At 44.5% G+C, this 21,888-nt stretch overlaps 1 protein-coding gene across 1 annotated transcript in view; it reads left to right on the top strand.

Annotated features, from left to right (window-relative positions):
* The window catches only part of LOC118361520 (disks large-associated protein 1-like), a 126,065-nt gene that overhangs the window by 87,928 nt on the left and 16,249 nt on the right, over positions 1-21,888 (top strand). The window contains exons 5-7 of the mRNA XM_052483215.1: positions 9,228-9,436; positions 9,597-9,752; positions 10,072-10,154. Of these exons, the coding sequence (XP_052339175.1) occupies positions 9,228-9,436; positions 9,597-9,752; positions 10,072-10,154 (448 nt within the window). The remainder of the gene's footprint in view (positions 1-9,227; positions 9,437-9,596; positions 9,753-10,071; positions 10,155-21,888) is intronic.

The raw sequence follows: 21,888 nt of genomic DNA, 5'->3' as shown, positions 1-21,888 counted from the left end.
ATCAGCAGTCTCCTTTTCCTCCATGTGTGAGTAGTCAGGACAAAGAACGTTAAGTAGGGAGAAAAGAATGTACGCCTCTAAACCATGAAATAATACTCTCTACACACTGACATTTCATGGCATTCTTCATTTCCTACAAGAACAAACAACAGTTGAAGAATTTGGGAAAATTAGGATTTTTTTTGTTGTTGAACATTTTTATTAAATACGTTCCATTTCTTTGTTGCACTGTAAGTACATTAGACATTTTTGTTCATATTTTATTGTCTTCAGAGCCCAACTTCCATTAAAAAAAAGTTTAAATTTTGGAGTGAAGCTATGTTCATTTTGTGGGGAGAAAAAGGTTGCACCAGAAGTGTGAACGTTTGACCACATACCAGTGCATTTGTATGCTAATAGGTTTAGCTGCAGTGAGCAGTGATCCTTGATGTAATGACATGTAATGACATGACATTGGTATTGTATGTCTCTGTGGTCTAGTACAGGCTGAATCTGTGTCTGTGTGTGTGTGTGTGTGTGTGTGTGTGTGTGTGTGTGTGTGTGTGTGTGTGTGTGTGTGTGTGTGTGTGTGTGTGTGTGTGTGCGTGCGTGCGTGTGTTTGTATGAGTGCAGCGGTGGTGTGTCCAAAGCCATACTGGTGTGTGTATTTATAGTCAGCACATACACAGAGGTCTAAGTGGCCTGAATTATCCACTTAGTACACTGTCTCCTAGCAGCAGTGGCCGCCGCAGCATCATGTCAAAGAGAAACACACTGAAAGACACATACAGTAGCTGTCCCAGATCTCATAATCATTAACTAGCTTACCCGCCAAAGTGTGTGTGTGTGACCACGTTCTGATGAATGACTCATATCTTTGCACCTGTGGAGATACGAGAGTGTGTATCTAATTGGAGGAAATGAGCATAGGTTATAGTATCGATAGCTCACATCATTTATTTAAAGGCCAGTATCAATGCTTCTCTGGATTACAACAACCTACCATAGTTGATGTTGAATATTCCGTATCCACCCACTGACAACATGGATACGAGTTTTGCACTTTCGCCAGAGTGCTATAACTCGCTCCCACTGACATCCCAGACACATGCAGTGTGTCATTCAAGCACATAGCCTACTCACTCAGCAAGACATGGTCTGCATCCCAAATGGCATCCTATTCCCTAGACAGGGCACTACTTTTGACCAGAGCCCTAAATAGGGAATAGGGTGATATTTAGGACACAGTCTGTGAGATATGGGCCTGGGAGTGTGAAATCATGCGTGAGATGTGTGGGCATGTTAGCTTTAGCATTAGGAGGCTAGCGCTGGAGTTGCTGCCCCGGCGTGGCAGCAGGAATGTTAATACAGGAACCGAACAAAACGGACTGACAAATGTATCCTATCTGAACCTCTCGCTCGCTCACTCTCTCGCTCTCTCTTCCTCCCTTCCTCCCTTCCTACCCATGAGGTTACTGTTGAGTCACTCCCTAAAGATATCCTGTTCTCTCTTTCTCCTACCTTAGGGCATGCCTTTCTTTTAGGGCTGGGACAATGGAGTGATGTGTTGCTTCATGTGGTGAAGTACTTGTGAGGCTTAGGCCCTCATTGCGGAGCACTGGGGAACAATAAGGGCCGTCTAGCCCTCTAGGCAGGTCTAATGAGAAACCGTTAACTTTTAAAACCCACACCTAAACTCTTTCATCCTAGGATTATCTCACTCTGCTCAGTTCTCTTCATTTGTTGACCATGTTATTGTATTTGTACCTTTATTATCTGTACATGTTATATTTAAGCAATAAGGCACAAGGGGATGTGGTATATGGCCAATATACCACGGCTAAGAGCTGTTCTAAAGCACGACGCAATGCGGAGTGCCTGGATTACAGCCCTTAGCCGTGGTATATTGACCATATACCACAAACTCCCGAGGTGCCTTACTGTTATTACAGCAGTAAAAATAAATGTTTTGTCAAACCCGTGGTATACGGTCTGATATACCACGGCTGTCAGCCAATCAGCATTCAGGGCTCGAACCACCCAGTTTTTAATAGTGTACATGTAACACTAATATAGTATAATATAGTACATACAGTATTGCCCGTATTGTATACTTTGGTGTGTACAACATCTGACCTGACAGATGGTCATATTCTGTTGTTGATTACAGGACCACTTAACTGAAATAGGTAGCTTTCAGACATTGGTAAATGAAAAGTACGTCGCTATGTACTGTCCCTGTATCTTTTGTACTGTACACAATTCCCGCTCCAGTCTAATTTGTATTGCAGCATGCAGTATGTCTCTGTCTCAGTCTGTCACTGATTGACAGAGCAGATGACAGCTCTGGCTCATAATGCTGGAATGCAGGTAACGAGGGTTTCTATTTGAACTTGGTACATGCTGCATGGCGGGAAAGTGGGTCAAGTAGGTTGAAACCTCTCACCAAGCAGCTTTCAGATAAATGTACAGTTATCAGTTGTAAACACAGTCTATATCAGCCTGAAGCAAAGTTAAGTTTTGTTGTTGTAATTTTTTCACAGTAGGGAATATGCTGTTATGCGGATATTGCTGTTTTGGCTACATGGCGCTACTAGACTAAATACAATATCTCTGACTTAGACTCATTGTGTAGATATTTGTTAGTCCGCTTCACACATAGCATACTCACAGACACACAATGGTTGACACACAAAGAGCTGCTCTCAAAGTGCTGTTGTGAGTCACCTGAAGGAATCCCAGAAGCCTTCGTGTCAGTCTGCACCACTCACCCTCAAAGGTCAAGGGTCACGGGGAGATTTCTGCTCCCCAGATGCCTGACCTCCCAGCCCCCTCACAGACACAATGGGTCTGTGTAGAGGAGTGTGTGGAGTGGAGTGAGGTTTGAAGAGAAAGGTAACATGCTCCATCCACTATGAAAGCCTTCACTGTTCACACACAGTCACACACAGTAACCTGAAACCCTGTTACGTTTACGATTTACAGTTCTGGGGCCTCATTTCTAAACTATGCGTACGAACAAAATATACCGCGAAAGTTGGCATTTATAAAAAAAAATCTAACTTGACGTGAGAATGTGCCTACCTCCCCACAAACTCTAGAGACCATGCGCGTGCACATCTGCTAGTGGTTGAAATATTGTTCTGCAAGCTGGCAATGAAGAATTTTGTACAAATGATAAAAAGCTTGTTCTTAAAAAAGTAAAAACAGGAAAACATATTAACAAGACTGAAACCATTTGCCATTGGTGAGAAGAGCAAAAATATATGGGTTATATTTTTAGAATCTAAAATAATTAGACAGCAATCTTTTTCCTGTTTTACTTTCATAACCATTGCAGAATACATTCCTCACCCTTTTCTGGCCGTGATGGGTACATAAGTCCCTTAGGAGCCATACAACAAATCACCATGCGCATCTCTCATTTAATTGGACCTCGTAGCCTGAAAATAGATAGGCTAAATGTATTTCATGGTTTGCGATATCATAGGCAGTGTGGTTTATAACTACCGTTATACAGTCAAATTTAACAGCAGATCTTTTTACATGGGAGTGGGCCTATGTATCAGGTTGAAAGTGTCACGTTATTATTGTCATGCTCACAAGTACAGTGAAATGCTTTTCCTGCTTGCTCTTTCTCAACAATGCAGATTCGAATATCAGTAGTACCATCAAAACAAAAGTCAAGTAGAACAAAAACACATGTGAAATAAAAGTGTAACTACTGTAACTACTGTAATTGCTTGTTTTTTAGTAGCCCGCCCTATAATGTTTCAGAATTTGTCCATCATATTTAGGGGGGTGTCCAATTGAGACATTGTTTGTTTTCAAATGTTCTGCTGGCAGTTCCACAACAACTTGCTAATTGTTTTCTCGTTCAAAAACCGACAGTCCTCTTCCAGATACAGAATAAATTACTGCTAAAGATTAAAAACATTCTGCCAACACAGTAGCTTATGTAAAAAAAAAATATTTGACAGCATGGGGAGGCTACAGTATTGCTGTGCGATAAGAACACGACATTGTTGCCATTTAGTCTCAGAGCCTATGCCAAGGCTGGACATATAAACACAACAATCTATTGATAAACACAATATTGAACAGCAATTTGTCTTTTGCATGCCGTGGCCTAATGCTAATAGTTCCAAACAATACATAAATGGTGAATGGAGGTGTTTCCAGGTGGAGTTCACATTTGTACAGGACTGATTAATACCAGGAAACATGGCATGCCTCAAAGTTTGATGCATCTCAATATTTTTTGTATATGTGTGCAGACTTTTCAGAAATGGCACAAGCAGACATTTTGGGTGAAATTTAAGCAATGGTTATAAATGAGGACCCTGATGTCTAGGTTCAATACCAGATAGACCCTACTTAATCACATACTCAAGTTAGGCTTTGGTAGAGCCTGTAATTGGCATATTGCAGTGCTTTAAAGTGCTGTTTATGAGACTACTGTAATTTCGTATGTCGTATGTTTTCATTTGGCGCCTCTTTTTCATCACATTACAGTGTCCCAGATAGCATAGAGCAGAAACTGAAGAAAAGCTGTATTCGTTAGTATTGAGGCAGAAACAGTAGCTACGCCATGACTTAGTCTGCAGGCTCAATGCTAAATGCTAGCTAACACGCTCCCTGTTATAGTAACACAGTAGCAGTTCACTGTTTTTCTCTTCGTGAGTTTGCCTAGCATGTCTAACATGAGACTGTTTGTGCTCACTTTTTGGTGACTGTGCATGATTTCAGCTTTGCATTTGTCAACCTGCTAGCTAACTAGCATTTAGCTGTGTGCCTGTGCTGCAGCCAGAGTGTACATAGTGGAAGGTAAACAGCCACCAGCAGTCTGCTTGTCTCCATGGAGACACTATCACAAAGGACTCCAGCTGGTGGCGTGGTGTGTAAGCGCGAGCAAACAGAGCGCTGACTGCGACGCGAGGAGGGAGGGTGGGAGGAAGCTATGGAGGCCCACCCTTCACTCCTCTTGTCTCTTCCCCTCTGTCCTCACCCCTCTATTTTTCGGCTGTCTGGACCTCTTCTGTCGTCCCTCCCCCAAGCGCCATGCGGCTGTACTCAGCTGTCAGTGTTCCCCTGCCCGCCCGCCCTCCTGTCTTTGTGTTTGCATGGCGGTGGTGCTGGTGCTATGCCCTTGGCCCCCACGTGGGGGAGCTCAACACTGTTAGCCCAATAGCCCAGCGTTAGCATAGTCCCGCTTCAATGCAGCCTCAGACACTTGAAGGAGAGGTAGTTAGTTCTCTGCTTCTGTTACCGCTCATAGCAATCCACTGCAGGCGTTTGAAAAATCACAAGTTCCTAAGGACACATTGCACACAATACACACACTCAGAAATCGGTTATAGTCCTCTAATGGAAAAGTGTGATCAACGGAACCAGAGATACTCTTGTGTTTTTGTTTTTTTCTCAGGGCATGAAGAAGTGAATGGAGGCTTTTTTTTGTGAAGGGGTGTGTGATGGTTGTGTGTGTGGGGGTGGGGGTGGGGGTGGGGGTGGGGTGTCTGGTAGTATCTAGCTCTGGGGGAGGGGATTCACCCCATGGAGAACAGCTATTCACACAAGCCTGTCGGCATGGGGTTTTGAAGCATTTGTCAAAGAGGGATTTGGGCAAGTGCCAAGAAGAGTTTTGTCATTCACAAACTCCTCTACCCTCTTCTTTGGAATGACAATACACACAGCAGGTTTCAGCTCAAGAAAGAAGTGGGAATAAAAGTGGGAATAAAACGGCAACCAAAGCACCACTTTAAGAACGTGTGTAATTAAGAACGTGTGTTATTGCAGGTCTATCTTACACAGCAGAAGAGCTTCATTTGATTCTGAATTACATGCAAATCAAAGATCAAATTGAAATGAAATCCTAGTTTAAAAGCGTAAGACATTTAATTGGAGAGATAAAAGAAAGAAAGAAAGAAAGAAAGAAGAGAAGGAAAAAGTTTTCCACATCCATTCCCTTCTAATGGAGGTTTGGCAACCAATGTCTCATTCCTCCCTCGCTGTTCCTTCAGACAAACACTGCATCCTTGAGACAATCTGTCTTGTGTGTGTGTGTGTGTGTGTGTGTGTGTGTGTGTGTGTGTGTGTGTGTGTGTGTGTGTGTGTGTGTGTGTGTGTGTGTGTGTGTGTGTGTGTGTGTGTGTGTGTGTGTGTGTGTGTGTGTGTGTGTGTGTGTGTGCGCGCGCGTGTGCGAGCGTGCGGGAGGTCCAGGAGCTATCTTACTGTCATGGCTGGCTTAAACATCAAACTACTCAAACTCCTCCATCTCTCTGGAAACTTGGCAGTAGTCTTATCATGGTGTTTGTTCTGTAATCCCCCCTCCCCCCCATATCACTGTAATGGCATTGTGTCATATGGACAGCCAAATTGGACTGGGACTCTTTGATGTGGAATATTTCTGAGGTTTTGTTGTGTTATGCAAGGGATCAAGTGGCGGGATGCTCAGATCTGGAAGAAGTTAACTGTGTTCATGAAGTTGCTAGGCACATATCAATTCACACATGCACAGAACACACACACACACACACACACACACACACACACACACACACACACACACACACACACACACACACACACACACACACACACACATACACACACACTGCTGCGCAGGATACCGCTGACAACAGATTCAGATGGATGACAAGCATATCAGTCCCAGGCCAGGAAGTCTGCAGTGTGCTTTGATGTGGTCATGAGAGGTTTAACTTTTTGGCTGCACTGTGTCAACAGTCCTGGGTGTGCGTGTGTGCGTATACGCGTGTGCATGCGTGTGTGTGTGTGTGTGTGTGTGTGTGTGTGTGTGTGTGTGTGTGCACGTGCGTGCGTGCGTGCATGTGGGTGTGTGTGGGCATGTTCCAGTTTCTTTAGTGTGTTTACCTAACCTGTCTCAACACACACAGCCCAGTCTTCTCCTCCTTTCTGTCTGACCACAGCAGAGCAGAGCAGTGAAAGATATGTTGGGGAAGGACTCATCTCCAGTTTCATATCCCTATTTGTGGAGAAACACGAAAACGCTCTGTTCTCCAAAGCTTTCTCCACTGTGTGTGTGTGTGTGTGTGTGTGTGTGTGTGTGTGTGTGTGTGTGTGTGTGTGTGTGTGTGTGTGTGTGTGTGTGTGTGTGTGTGTGTGCGTGTGTGCATGCGTGCGTGTGTGCGTGTGCGTGTGTGTGTGAATCCCCCGAACTTCTGCTCCGTGATCGGCTGGTAGGACCAAGACCTAAGCCTCCCTCTCTATCTATCTGTGTCAGTCCGTATCTGTGTCCCAAATAGCACCCTATTCCCTATGTAGTGCACTACATTTGACCAGAGCCCCAATAGCTGGCCCTACGGGCCATGGTCAAAAGTGGTGCACTGTAAAGGGAATAGGAGGCCATTTGTGACGCTGCCAGTGTGTGGGTGGGTGTGTGAGAGGGTGTGTTTGTGGTTCCGTGCTCTGTAGATTGCCTAATGGTCTGCACTCAGTGACCTTTGGCGAGATCAGCAGTGTGTGTCAATCATAGTTCCCCATGCAGACATCTGCAAAGCATCAGAACATGGGGCCCATGTTTAGGTCATGTTTAGGATGCTTTCTCACAGGGTGGCCTGAAGTTACTTCACAATCTATTTTCTTCTATCATGATTATATTAAAGAAGTGATATATGGGTGCTTATAGTCAGCGGCATAGCATAGTATAAGTGCACTATAAGGCATGATAAAGGATTATACATGCTTCATAGAAATTGTTAACAAAAAACATATGTACTTGTCTTTTTCTTGAAATTTTATTTTTCTTGAACAAGTAGCACACCATTAGCTAACACCTGGTAATATAGTCCTCAGCAACTCTTCCTGTTAGCTACAATGATCTAATCTCAATACAATCTTTTCTATGTAAGCCTCCCTCTCCGAACTTGTCAAAACTTGACCATACAGACTCTGGGTTGCCTTGGAGGATTCAGTCATTCAATCGTGGTCATGACAAGAGGCTTTAAGGCAACCAGCTAGGCAGGCAGCTCTTTCACCTCCACTGTGGTAAGGCTTTGTAACTGTCAAGAGAGATGGGAGGGCCCATATAAGCTTCTGATCTAATGCTTTTCGACACGACACTCACACTCACACACACACTCACACACACACACACACACACACACACACACACACACACACACACACACACACACACACACACACACACACACACACACACACACACACACACACACACACACACACACACACAGTCTATGCTCCGTACTGAGGGTGTGGAAGAGAACGGGCCGTGGTATGCCGCTGCCACCGTCCCCTTTAGGATGTTTGTCTTTTTCAGGGATTAAAAGGGATTCAGGAAATTAACTCACTGTCCTAGTTTCTGGGACGGGAGTCAACGAGAGTCAGCCCGTGACCCAATTCTGATGGGGATGACACAGAGGGAAGAGGGAAATCAAAAGGCATAACGCCGTTACGTTCTGTTTTGTTGTGTTATGTTCTGTGTTTGGGGCTTCGGAAAGGTTGCTTTGGGTCTGATGGCGTGGAACCCTATCCCCATGTGATACTTTTGAAACAGGCGCACGATTTGGACCAGGGCCTGGTAGAAAGTATTTGCACTTTATAGGGAACGGGGGAGCAATCTGGTGTGCTCTGTGTGGACTCCTTGCACACCAGGGCTTTCTTACCTGCCGACCTGTCTCTGTTATCGGAAATGGCATTCACTGAAAAAGAGAGAGAGAGAGAGAGAGAGAGAGAGAGAGAGAGAGAGAGAGTGAGTGAGTGGTGGAGACAGAATTGATGCGTGTGTTAGCGTGAGTGAATTGGTGGATCTTGTTTGTTTGAGCATTGATCTTTGCGTTAGGGCTTGTTTGCTGTGACATCCTACCTGATTACACAGTACACTACCCTTGTTCATCTACTCTCTCTCTTAACCACACACACACACACACAGACACACACTGCTAATCCACACTCCCATACAGTTGATCTGTTATGATTACGTAAAGGAGGCCTAGCAACAGAGGAGATCTGGACAGCAGCTTTCAGCCACGCTAGACTAGATTAGTAGGTCAAGTGAAGTGACCAACGGACAAATCCTTTTAGTGGGTTAGCTGAGCTTTGTTAAAGATGCTCCTAACCTAGATTAATTGAAACTCTCACAGCAAACCTAGCTAATCCTCCTGTGAACGACATTAATGCCGTTTTCTCCTTCATTTCGTGTCGTTTTTTTTCTAACCCGTTTTTCCACTTCCTGTCCCACTCTGCAGTGTCGTCATGCATTACCACGTACAAGAAGACGCCTCCGCCGGTGCCGCCGCGCACCACCCCACCCAAACCCGTCATCTCCATCACGGCCCAAAGCAGCACCGAGTCGGCCCAGGACGCATACATGGACGAAGGGTCAGGCCTCCGGACCCGGATCAGCACATCCCAGCCCCACCTGTCCAACTCCACCGAGAGCATCGACAGTATGAAGGTACATCATGGGAATAACGTTTATCGTATATTATAAAATATTATATAGGTACAATCTGTTTGGAATGTGTCATTTTGTGCTTATGATGTTAACAGTGTTTTTGTAAAAAAAAAAAAGAATAATAATAATAATATTCTATTTTAATGTTATTATTATGAAGGCCCTGACTGCAGCTATTGAGGCAGCTAACGCCCAGGTCCACGGCCCGGCCAGCCAGCACGTCACCAACAGCACCATCACCGTCACCGCCACCACCACCGCCTCCAGCGACAGCAAGAGGGACTCGCTCCGGAAGTGCCTCTCCATAGGGATACAGGTGCAGACACGCCGACGGTGTTGACCACACATGTTGCAATGTGATCATACACAGATACATGGCAGAGTGATGGAGTACAAAAACGTCATCCATAAACTGTAAGCCTTCTCAGAGAAAGATCATGACTCTTCTGGTGTTCCCTGTCGACCTATCCCTGTGCTCTGCTCTTAATTGACTCGTCTCGGGTTGACCAAGAATCTTGTGCCATTTGGTCAGATGCAACCATTTATGTTTGCGTAGTCTGTCCACGAGAGATAATTAGTTGACGTGCCTGTGTAAATAACGTTTAAATAAACATCAAATCTGTTTTCTGTTGCAGGTGGATGGACCAGAGGAGGTTAGGGCGACAGAGGAGCACTCCAAGTTCCAGTCAGTGGGTATCCAGGTGGAAGAGGAGAGATGGTGAGCAGAGAGAGAGAGAGAGATCAGGATGTGAACGATTTTCTGTCATTCATGTTAGTGTTTTTCTTGTGTCATATTGTAGTCCGCTGGTGTCTCTGCTTGCTGACTGTCCACTCATTGTGCATTCAGTTGGCACCTCTTTTTCTAACACTCCCCTCTCTGGCCTGAGATCAGTATGTATACAAATGTGTGCCTTGGAGTTGGGCCCATTGACCGTAGGCTACCGGATCCCTCATCCCCCCCCCCACATCACCCCACAACAGCTGTCCCCAGCTCTGAGGAGTTTTGACATTAGAGCCCCTCAACCAGGGGGCCCATGGATGCAGTGACAGCTGGGGGAGTAGAGGATGTGTTGCAGGGGAAGGGGGAGAGGGAGAGTGGGCAGTTAGTTGACAGCCATCTGTTGCACCAGTCATTGTGATGTAGCCAGGCCACTTTGGGTGGAGAGGGAAGGGGGGCGGGGAGATTTCTGTCAATGTTCTGTTCTTTTCAGTACGTGGTCAACCCCCCCCCTCCCCCAACTCTCTCCTTTGCCTGCCCGACACGTAACAGTTCCTATAGCTTCCCTACCTTCCCTATAGCTCCCCCTAAAGCCTTCCGCATGGTTCGGTTCGTCTGGTGACTAGCCAAACAATGCTAAGCGAACCGAAAAGAACATCGCTTGGAAAACGAGAAAAAAAAGGCAATAGTACTGCTTGTCTATCTTGAGATGCCGTAGCCAGTATAGACTTCCTCAAAATATTCAGAATTCATTGAAGATATCCCAAGAAATCTGTCATTCATTTTGTGGTTTTTGTACAGTAGCACAATTTTACATCGAACTAAGATGAAAACGATTAGTCTCTCGTTGAATGAAGAAAACAAAACACTCAATTGAAGGATCCCTACTGTTGACCAATCACAGACGAAGAGGTGTAGACTTCAGCCTGCCTAGAGAAAAAATGTTGTGTGCACGAACAGCCGGAAAAACCCTTGCGGAAGACCAAAACAAATAAAAAGATTGTCATAATATATGCACAAACTGTTTCCGAACTGTTTCGGATGAGGAAGCAAGTGGACAACTTAGGGCTGGCCTATAGCATGCCAATTGGCCACTTCATTGGACAACTGCCCTGACTGATTTACACGGAGCATTTGCATGGGCTGGAAGTGATGGGAACATTCCTGGTTCCTGGAGTTGTGTAAAAATATGTCACGCAGCAGGCAGTTGTGTCAGTGTTTCTGCCTGCGTAACGTAACTCCCATTCACTCTACACAGTAACTCCTCTGTTAGTCAGAGCTGAGGGGAGATGACCAATTTAGAGACTGCACTGGATGCAGTAATCTGATTTCATAATGTAAACAGAACATGGTCAGGAATCAAAGAGCCCAGGCTCAACCTACCAAGGTCATTTCCAGGACTGCAGTTTCAGTCAGAGGCAGGAATCTGTGTTTCATCCCAAATAGCCTCCTATTCCCTATATTGCTACTTTTGACCAGAGCCCTATGGCTAGGCCTATGGGCACCGTGTCAAATGTAGTGCACTACATAGGGAATAGGGTGCCATTTGGGATTGCAGGAATCTGGAATGGTTTTTCCTTAAAGAGCTTTCCTCAGCTGCCTAGCCAAGTATAGAAAAGGAGGCACACCTCCAAGCAGCCAAGGAAAATATTAACTCCGGTAGACACTTCCACTAGTCCAGTGGCGCAGGGGTTTAATGTCACACATGTGCCTCTTCCCTTGGTGTATTTTTGAGTGTGTTTTTGTTTGTGCATGTTTATGTGTGTGTGTTCTGTGTGCGCGTGGTATAGTGCATCTTTCTATTTGTGTGTGTGTGTGTGTGTGTGCGAGCGTGTGTGTGTTGCGTGTGTGTGCGTGTGCGTGTGTGTGTATGTGTGTGTGCATGTCCCAGCAAGGCAGGGTTGGTCCTGGGAGGTCTGGATCTGGGCTGATTGCCCCTATACACTAGATTCCCAGACGGTGAGAGTGCATTTCTCCTGTGGCCCCGCCCCACTCACAATAAATCTGTGTGTGTGCGCGCGCGCGCGCGTGTGTGTGGGGTCATAACCTTACCTCAGTGTTTGAACTGGGCTTAAGCCTGCCAAACCGAAAGGGAGTGGAGGGGAGCAGTAAAAGATAAGAACACTACAAACAACCTGGCTGCCTTTTAAAGAGATCTGTCAACCGCCTGCGCAGACAAGTTTACGTTGTCTAATGTAAGTTATTATCAATAATCTCACTCTATGATTACATCATTAACATATCCTGTATGAACTGAAAAATGTCCTTAAAAATAATTCTGTAATAACATAATATTATGAGTTTAGACAATGTTCAGGTTCCTTAACTGTACAAGTGTACCAAGTTTCATACTTTTATGATAAAGTGAATGATTTGTTTTACATACCGCCTGGACGACAAGTATACCGATTCCAATCTCATGTATAATCCTCATTTAAATGACAGATGCTCTGCGAAGGTGTTCCAACGTATGTCCTGGGCTCGTACATTCCATATGGGGAACTCATTCCAAGATGGCGGCATATGGGTTAGGTGAAGGTTGGAGTTTGTTTCCACAGCTGGCTTTGCAGTAACTGGTAACATGGAATGTGGGTGTGTGTATGGTCTATGGTGGTCTTAAACCATCCGGTCCTCAATCCACATTGACCGTCTTGAAAAGTCAGTCAGAGACGATCAGACCTACTGCTTTATGCTCATGTTAAGGAGGACAAAGGGACAAAGACACAGGCTGAATCCCTAATGGCTCCCTATTCCCTACCAGGGCCAAAAAGTAGTGCCCTGTAAAGAGAATAGGGTGCCATTTGGAATACAACCATGACATGTAAGCTCCATTAAGATGCCTTGTACCCCTAGTCCTACACTCTTATAAGAAAAGGTGCTAAGTAGAACCATACTGCGTTCTTCGGTTCCTAGAACCCTCTATGAAGGATCCTACCAATAACCCTTTAATCTTTGGATGGTTCTTCCTAGAACCCTCTATTATGAGCAGTTCCACCAGCCTTATATATATATATACGTATATATATATATATACAGTGCTGTGAAAAAGTATTTGCTTTGCCCCCTCCTGATTTCTTATGGTGGTGGTAGTGTGATGCTCTGGGGCTGCCTTGCAGCTTCAGGACCTGGACAGCTTGCTGTGATTGACGGAACCGTGAATTCTGCTCTCTACCAAATAATCCTAAAGGAGAATGTCCGGCCATTAGTTGGGGACCTCAAACTGAAAGCGCACTTGGGTTCTGCATTTGGATGATGATGATCAATGATCAAAAATACACCAGCAAGTCCACCTCTGAATGGATTTTTTTTTTTAAATGAAGGTTTTGGAGTGGCCTAGTCTGTGGCGTGACCTTAGAAAGGCGGTTCATGCTCGAAAAACCTCCAATGTGGCTGAATTAAAACAATTCTGCAATGAAGAGTGGGCCAAAATTCCTCCACAGCGATGTGAAAGACTCATTGCCAGTTATCGCAAATGCTTGATTGCAGTTGTTGCTGCTGAGGGTGGCACAACCAGTTACTAGGTTTAGGAGCCAATTACTTTTTCACATAGGGCCATGAAGGTTCGGATAGCTTTTTTCCCTTAATAAATAAAATCACCACTTAAAAACTGCGTTTTGTGTTTACTTGGGTTATCTTTGTGTAATATTAACATTGGTTTGATGATCTGAAACATTTAAGTGTGACAAATGTGCAAATAAATAAGAAATCAGGAAGGGGGACAAATACCTTTTCACAGAACTGTAAATACTGTATATGGTTCTATGTAGAACCCTTATTGCCTTCCAAAGAACCCTTCTTGCCTTCCAAATACTCATAAAACAGCCAGTTCATAGGATGTTAAAGGTAGAACCCTTTGCCTTGTCTTCCCGAAGGGTTCTTCTGAACAAAATGGTTCTGGGTAGAACCCTATCACTCAGCAAATTATTATTGTTTTTTAAATGGAACCTTTAGTTAACTAGGCAATTCAGTTAAAAAGAAATTCATAGTTACAATGACAGCCTACACCAGCCAAACCTGAACGACACTGGGTCAATTGTGCTCTGCCCTATGATACTCCCAATCACAGCTGGTTGTGATACAGCCTGGACTTGAACCAGGGTGTCTGTAGTGATGCCTCTAGCACTGCAATGTAGTGCCTCACACCACTCCTCCAGTTGAGAGTCCTAAAAACCCCATTTGGTACCCACTTTTTTCTAAGAGTATAGTGATAACTTTTACTAATAGGTCTTAGCTATTAGCATCGTTCTAGACTTAGGCTTTGAGGAAGATTTCCCAAATTGTGTTAATTCAGCTTTTCCATGTTTAGAGAGGTGGTATGCGCACATCCATAAAAACTTTCCCCAGGTTCTGGACCTGAGTGGATAACGTAGAACAAAAAGTAAATCCCCACACTGCTCCCAAAGTGTTTAATAAAACTGGGACAACTTTGTGACCCAAACTGGGATTCAGCTCATCTAGACTTAGCCTGAACAGACTAAAACAAGAAAACTATATCTTATAATTAAGGAGTTCTACTGTGGCCACAATCCAGACTGACAAAGTCATCCGGTCTTGGAGCAGCTTTTCTCCCAGTTGGAGAGCAGAGCAGGCCTCACTTAATCACTGAAGTGATTTACAAGGACCTGTGAAGGACTATACCAGACTCCACTGTAACAAGGCCCTGTGAAGGACTCCACCAGACTGCACTGTAACAAGGCCCCATGAAAGACTCCACCAGACTGTACTGTAACAAGGCCCTGTGAAGGACTCCACTAGACTTCACTGTAACAAGGGCCCCGTGAAGGACTCCACCAGACTGCACTGTAACAAGGCCCCATGAAGGACTCCATCAGACTGCACTGTAACAAGGGCCCCGTCAAGGACTCCACCAGACAGCACTGTAACAAGGGCCCCGTGAAGGACTCCATCAGACTGCACTTTAACAAGGGCCCCGAGAAGGACTCCACCAGACTGCATTGTAACAAGGGCCCCGTGAAGGACTCCACCAGACTGCACTGTAACAAGGGCCCTGTGAAGGACTCCATCAGACTGCACTGTAACAAGGGCCCCGTGAAGGACTCCACCAGACTGCACTGTAACAAGGGCCCCGTGAAGGACTCCACCAGACAGCACTGTAACAAGGGCCCCGTGAAGGACTCCACCAGACTGCACTGTAACAAGACCCTCTTTTGCTTTGGTCTTTTATCTTCTCCCCCCCTCTTTTATCTTCTCCCCCCTCTTTCTCCCCTTCTCCATCTCCCTCTCTCTTTCTATTGCTCTCTCTGTCTCTGTCCCTCCCTCTCTTTCCCTCCTTCACACCCCGGCCCATCTCTCTCTCCCTCTCTCCCTCTCTCAATTCAATTCAAGGGGCTTCATCGGTATGGGAAACATGTGTTAACATTGCCAAAGCAAGTGTGGTAGATATTATACAAAAGTGAAATAAACAATACAAATTAACAGTAAACATTACACATACAGAAGTTTCAAAAGAATAAAGATGTTACACATGTCATATTATGTATATATACAGTGTTGTAACAATGTACAAATGGTTAAAGTACACAAGGGAAAATAAAAAAACATAAATATGGGATGTATTTACAATGGCGTTTGTTCTTCACTTGTTGCCCTTTTCTTGTGGCAACAGGTCACAAGTCTTGCTGCTGTGATGGCACACTGTGGTATTTCACCCAGTAAATATGGGAGTTGTTTTCTAATTATTTGTGGATCTATGTAAACTGAGGGAAATATGTGTCTCTAATATGGTCATACATTGGGCAGGAGGTTAGTTAGTGCAGCTCAGTTTGCACCTAATTTTGTGGGCAGTGTGCATATAGCCTGTCTTCTCTTGAGAGCCATGTCTGCCTATGGCGGCCTTTCATAATAGCAAGGCTATGCTCACTGAGTCTGTACATAGTCAACGCTTTCCTTAAGTTTACTCTCTGTTTAGGGCCAAATAGCATTCTAGTTTGCTCTGTTTTTTTGTTAATTATTTCTAATGTGTCAAGTAATTATCTTTTTGTTTTCTCATGATTTGGTTGGGTCTAATTGTGCTGCTGTCCTGGGGCTCTGTGGGGTGTGTTTGTGTTTGTGAACAGAGCCCCAGGACCAGCTTGCTTTAGGGGACTCTTCTCCAAGTGATGGCTTTGTTATGGAAGGTTTGGAAATCGCTTCCTTTTAGGTGGTTGTAGAATTTAACAGCTCTTTTCTGGATTTGATAATTAGTGGGTATCGGCTTAATTCCGCTCTGCATGCATTATGTGGTGTTCTACGTTGAAAACAGAGGATATTTTTGCAGAATTCTGCATGCAGAGTCTCAATTTGGTGTTTTTCCCATTTTGTGAATTCTTGGTTGGTGAGCAGGCCCCAGAGCTCACAGCCATAAAGGGCAATAGGATCTATGACTGATTCAAGTATTTTTAGCCAGATCCTAATTGGTATGTTGAATTTTATGTTCCTTTTGATGGCATAGAATGCCCTTCTTGCCTTGTCTCTCAGATCGTTCACAGCTTTGTGGAAGTTACCTGTGGAGCTGATGTTTAGGCCAAGGTATGTATAGTATTTCCCCCTTCTGATGACCAGGTGGCGAATCGCATCTCTGCATGTCTGGCAGACATATCAGTGTGGATGACGGATCACCACCTCAAGCTGAACCTCGGCAAGACGGAGCTGCTCTTCCTCCCGGGGAAGGACTGCCCGTTCCATGATCTCGCCATCACGGTTGACAACTCCATTGTGTCCTCCTCCCAGAGCGCTAAGAACCTTGGCGTGATCCTGGACAACACCCTGTCGTTCTCAACTAACATCAAGGCGGTGGCCCGTTCCTGTAGGTTCATGCTCTACAACATCCGCAGAGTACGACCCTGCCTCACACAGGAAGCGGCGCAGGTCCTAATCCAGGCACTTGTCATCTCCCGTCTGGATTACTGCAACTCGCTGTTGGCTGGGCTCCCTGCCTGTGCCATTAAACCCCTACAACTCATCCAGAACGCCGCAGCCCGTCTGGTGTTCAACCTTCCCAAGTTCTCTCACGTCACCCCGCTCCTCCGCTCTCTCCACTGGCTTCCAGTTGAAGCTCGCATCCGTTACAAGACCATGGTGCTTGCCTACGGAGCTGTGAGGGGAACGGCACCTCAGTACCTCCAGGCTCTGATCAGGCCCTACACCCAAACAAGGGCACTGCGTTCATCCACCTCTGGCCTGCTTGCCTCCCTACCACTGAGGAAGTACAGTTCCCGCTCAGCCCAGTCAAAACTGTTCGCTGCTCTGGCTCCCCAATGGTGGAACACACTCCCTCACGACGCCAGGACAGCGGAGTCAATCACCACCTTCCGGAGACACCTGAAACCCCACCTCTTTAAGGAATACCTAGGATAGGATAAAGTAATCCTTCTCACACACCCCCCCCCCCCTTAAAAGATTTAGATGCACTATTGTAAAGTGGCTGTTCCACTGGATGTCATAAGGTGAATGCACCAATTTGTAAGTCGCTCTGGATAAGAGCGTCTGCTAAATGACTTAAATGTAATGTAAATGTATAGTTTTTTGTGTGCTCTAGGGTAACGGTGTCTAGATGGAATTTGTATTTGTGGTCCTGGCGACTGGACCTTTTTGGAACACCATTATTTTGGTCTTACTGAGATTTACTGTCAGGGCCCAGGTCTGGCAGAATCTGTGCAGAATATCTAGGTGTTGCTGTAGGCCCTCCTTGGTTGATGACAGAAGCACCAGATCATCAGCAAACAGTAGACATTTGACTTCAGATTCAAGTAGGGAGAGGTCGGGTGCTGCAGACTGTTCTAGTGCCCTCGCCAATTCGTTGATATATATATTGAAGAGGGTGGGCAGCATCCCTGTCTCACCCAAGGGCCCTGTGGAAAAAATGTGTGTGGTTTTTGCCAATTTTAACCGCAGACTTGTTGTTTGTGTACATGGATTTTATAATGTCGTATGTTTTTCCCCCAACACCACTTTCCATCAATTTGCATAAAAGACCCTCATGCCAAATATATATATTTTTTTAAATCAACGATGCATGAGAAGACTTTGCCTTTGTTTTGTTTGTTTGTTTGTAAATTAGGGTGTGCAGGGTGAATATGTGGTCTGTGGTATGATAATTTGGTAAGAAGCCAATTTGACGTTTTCTCAGTACATTGTTTTCATTGAGGAAGTGTACAAGTCTGCTGTTAATGATAATGCAAAGGATTTTCCCAAGGTTGCTGTTGACGCATATCCCTCGGTAGTTATTGGGGTCAAATTTGTCTCCAAATGATGCCAGAGCTAATGATGTTAACGAGTTTAAATATAGCCAATTGAAATTTGTTGTATATTTTATCATTTCATTGAGGATACCATCAACACCACAGGCCTTTTTGGGTTGGAGGGTTTTCATTTTGTCCTGTAGTTCATTCAAGGTAATAGGAGAATCCAGTGGTTTCTGGTAGTCTTGAATAGTTGATTCTAAGATATGTATTTGATCATGTATACGTTTTTGCAGTTTATTCTTTGTGGTCTAAGACACTGCATGTCAGTGCAAGAGACGTCACTGCAGTACCTGGTTCGAATCCAGGCTGCATCACATCCGGCCGTGATTGGGAGTCCCATAGGGTGGCGCACAATTGGCCCAGCATCGGGGTAAGCCGTCATTGTAAATAAGAATGTGTTCTTAACCTCTCTGGGATATGTGGGACGGTAGCCAACAGCCAGTGAAAGTGCAGGGCGCCAAATTCAAAACAACAAAAATCTCATAATTAAAATTCCTCAAGCATACAAGTATTTTACACCGTTTTAAAGATACAATTCTCGTTAATCCAGCCACAGTGTCTGATTTCAAAAAGGCTTTACAGCGAAAGCACCACAAAGGATTATGTTAGGTCACCACCAACTCACAGAAAAACACAGCCATGTTTCCAGCCAAAGAGAGGAGTCACAAAAAGCACAAACAGAGATAAAATTCATCACTAACCTTTGATGATCTTCATCAGATGACACTCATAGGACGTCATGTTACACAATACATGTATGTTTTGTTCGATAACGTGCATATTTATATAAAAAAATCTCATTTTACATTGGCGCGTTACGTTCAGTAGTTCTAAAACATACGTGATTTTGCAGAGCCACATCAATTTAGAGAAATAGTCATCATAAATGTTGATGAAAATAAAACTGTTATACATGGAATTAGGGATATACTTCTCCTTAATGTAACCGCTGTCAGATTTCAAAAAAACTTTATGGAAAAAGCAAACCATGCAATAATCTGAGTACAGCGTTCAGACAACAAAGCAGCCAAAAAGATATCCGTCATATTGTGTAGTCAACATTAGTCAGAAATAACATTAGAAATATTCACTTACCTTTGATGATCTTCATCAGAATGCACTCCCAGGAATCCCAGTTCCACAATAAATGTTTGTTTTATTCGATACAGTTCATCATTTAAGTCCAAATAGCTTCTTTTGTCAGGGCGTTTGGTAAACAAATCCAAAAGCACGCGTTCAAGTCCAGCCGAACGTCGGACGAAAAGTTCAAAAAGTTCCGTTACAGCCCGTAGAAACTTGTCAAACTAAGTATAGAATCAATCTTTAGGATGTTTTTATCATAAATCTTCAATAATGTTCCAACCGGAGAATTCCTATGTCTGTAGAAAAGCAATGGAATGAGAGCTAACTCTCTCGTGATCGCACGTCACGAGACGGTGGCACTCTGCCAGACACCTGGCTCAATCCCCTCTCATTCAGCCCCCCTTCATAGTAGAAGCCTCAAACAATGTTATAAAGACTGTTGACATTTAGTGGAAGTAAACCCCATTTACACTGTATATTGGAATGGCAAAGTGTTGAAAAACTACAAACCTCAGATTTCCCACTTCCTGTTTGGATTTTTCTCAGGTTTTCACCTGCCATATGAGTTCTGTTATACTCACAGACATCATTCAAACAGTTTTAGAAACTTCAGGGTGTTTTCTATCCAATACTACTAATAATATGCATATATTAGCATCTGTGACAGGGTAGCAGGCAGTTTACTCTGGGCACCTTATTCATCTAAGATACTCAATACTGCCCCCCTGTTACCAAGAAGTTAACTGTCTTACGTAGTTAAATAAAGGTTAAATAAATACAAATATAGAGCCAAAAAGATTGGAGAAGGTGGTTTACCCATACACCCATACATCTCCGTTTTGGATAGATAACTCTTCATTTGATGTTTGGTTAGAGTCTATTGATTCTTCAATTACATTGAGCTGATTTCTTATGTGCTGTTCCTTCTTTTTCCATAGTGTATTTATATATTGTTTTAGTGATTCACCATAGTGAAGTCGTAGGCTGAGGTTTTCTGGGTCTCTATGTCTTTGGTTGGACAGGTTTCTCAATTTCTTTCTTAGGTTTTTGCACTCTTCATCAAACCATTGACATTGTTGTTAATTTTCTGCGGTTTTCTGTTTGACATTTTTAGATTTGATAGGGAACCTGAGAGGTCAAATATACCTTTTAGATTTTCTACTGCCAAGTTTAGACCTTCACTATTACAGTGGAAGGTTTTGTCCAGGAAGTTGTCTAAAAGGGATTGAATTTGTTGTTGCCTAAACCTTTTTTTGGTAGGTTTCCACACTACATTCCTTCCATCTATAGCGTTTCTAAATATTACTCAGTTCCTTTGGCTTTGATGCCTCATGATTGAGTATTGCTCTGTTCAAGTAGACTGTGATATTGTTGTGATCTGATAGGGGTGTCAGTGGGCTGACTGTGAACACTCAGAGAGACTGACTGTGAACACCACATCTCTCGCTCCCTCCCTCTCCTCAGTCAGTCAATATGGGTTGTGTTTGGCCTTACCCCTCACTGCCCTGACACAGACAGGAAGTTGTTAGGAGGGAGCTGCTATAAAGTAGGCTGAGATCATTATGACTGCACACCTGCTCAGAGGACAGCTACTCTTTAACTGCTGCAAGCACATACACATACACACACACACACACACACACACACACACACACACACACACACACACACACACACACACACACACACACACACACACACACACACACACACACACACACACACACACACACACACACACACACACACACACACACACACACACACATCCAGGGCTGGTACAACTCCAATGTGAGTGTCTTTGATCTCTCCGGGGTCCCCTCCCCCTCTTGTTCTCTGTTCACGGAAGAGTGTGATGAATGGTGCAGAGGTGGAATAGATGAATGGGTGAAGGAACAGAGACTGACCGGAGATGTGAGGCAGATGGATGGAGCGACTTCTGGGTCTGTATGTGTGTCACCCTGTGGGCAGGTCATTTCGGTGTGTCCGTGCTGTACTGTGTGTGTGTGTGTGAGTGTGGGTGTGGGTGTGGGTGTGGGTGTGGGTGTGGGTGTGTGTGTGTGTGTCCTGCAGTAGTCCGCTGGTGTCTCTGCTTGCTGACTGTCCACTCATTGTGCATTCAGTTGGCACCTCTCTCTCTATCACTCACCATGCCTCTGGCCTCTCATTCATCACTCTGATGGTGGTGGGATGCTGTATAGAACCAGCCAAGTGTGTGTGTGTGTGTGTGTGTGTGTGTGTGTGTGTGTGTGTGTGTGTGTGTGTGTGTGTGTGTGTGTGTGTGTGTGTGTGTGTGTGTGTGTTTTGAAAATATGTTATTTGCGTACAAGTGTGTGACTTTGTGCTAGTGTGTTGGCACGTTGCTCCGAGAGACTTGGCAATGGGAGTGTTACAGGGGCACAAAGCCT

Source organism: Oncorhynchus keta, chromosome 28 (genome assembly GCF_023373465.1).
Source record: "Oncorhynchus keta strain PuntledgeMale-10-30-2019 chromosome 28, Oket_V2, whole genome shotgun sequence".
In the NCBI taxonomy this organism is placed as follows: domain Eukaryota; kingdom Metazoa; phylum Chordata; class Actinopteri; order Salmoniformes; family Salmonidae; genus Oncorhynchus; species Oncorhynchus keta.
This window is presented reverse-complemented; position numbering and strand designations above follow the sequence as displayed.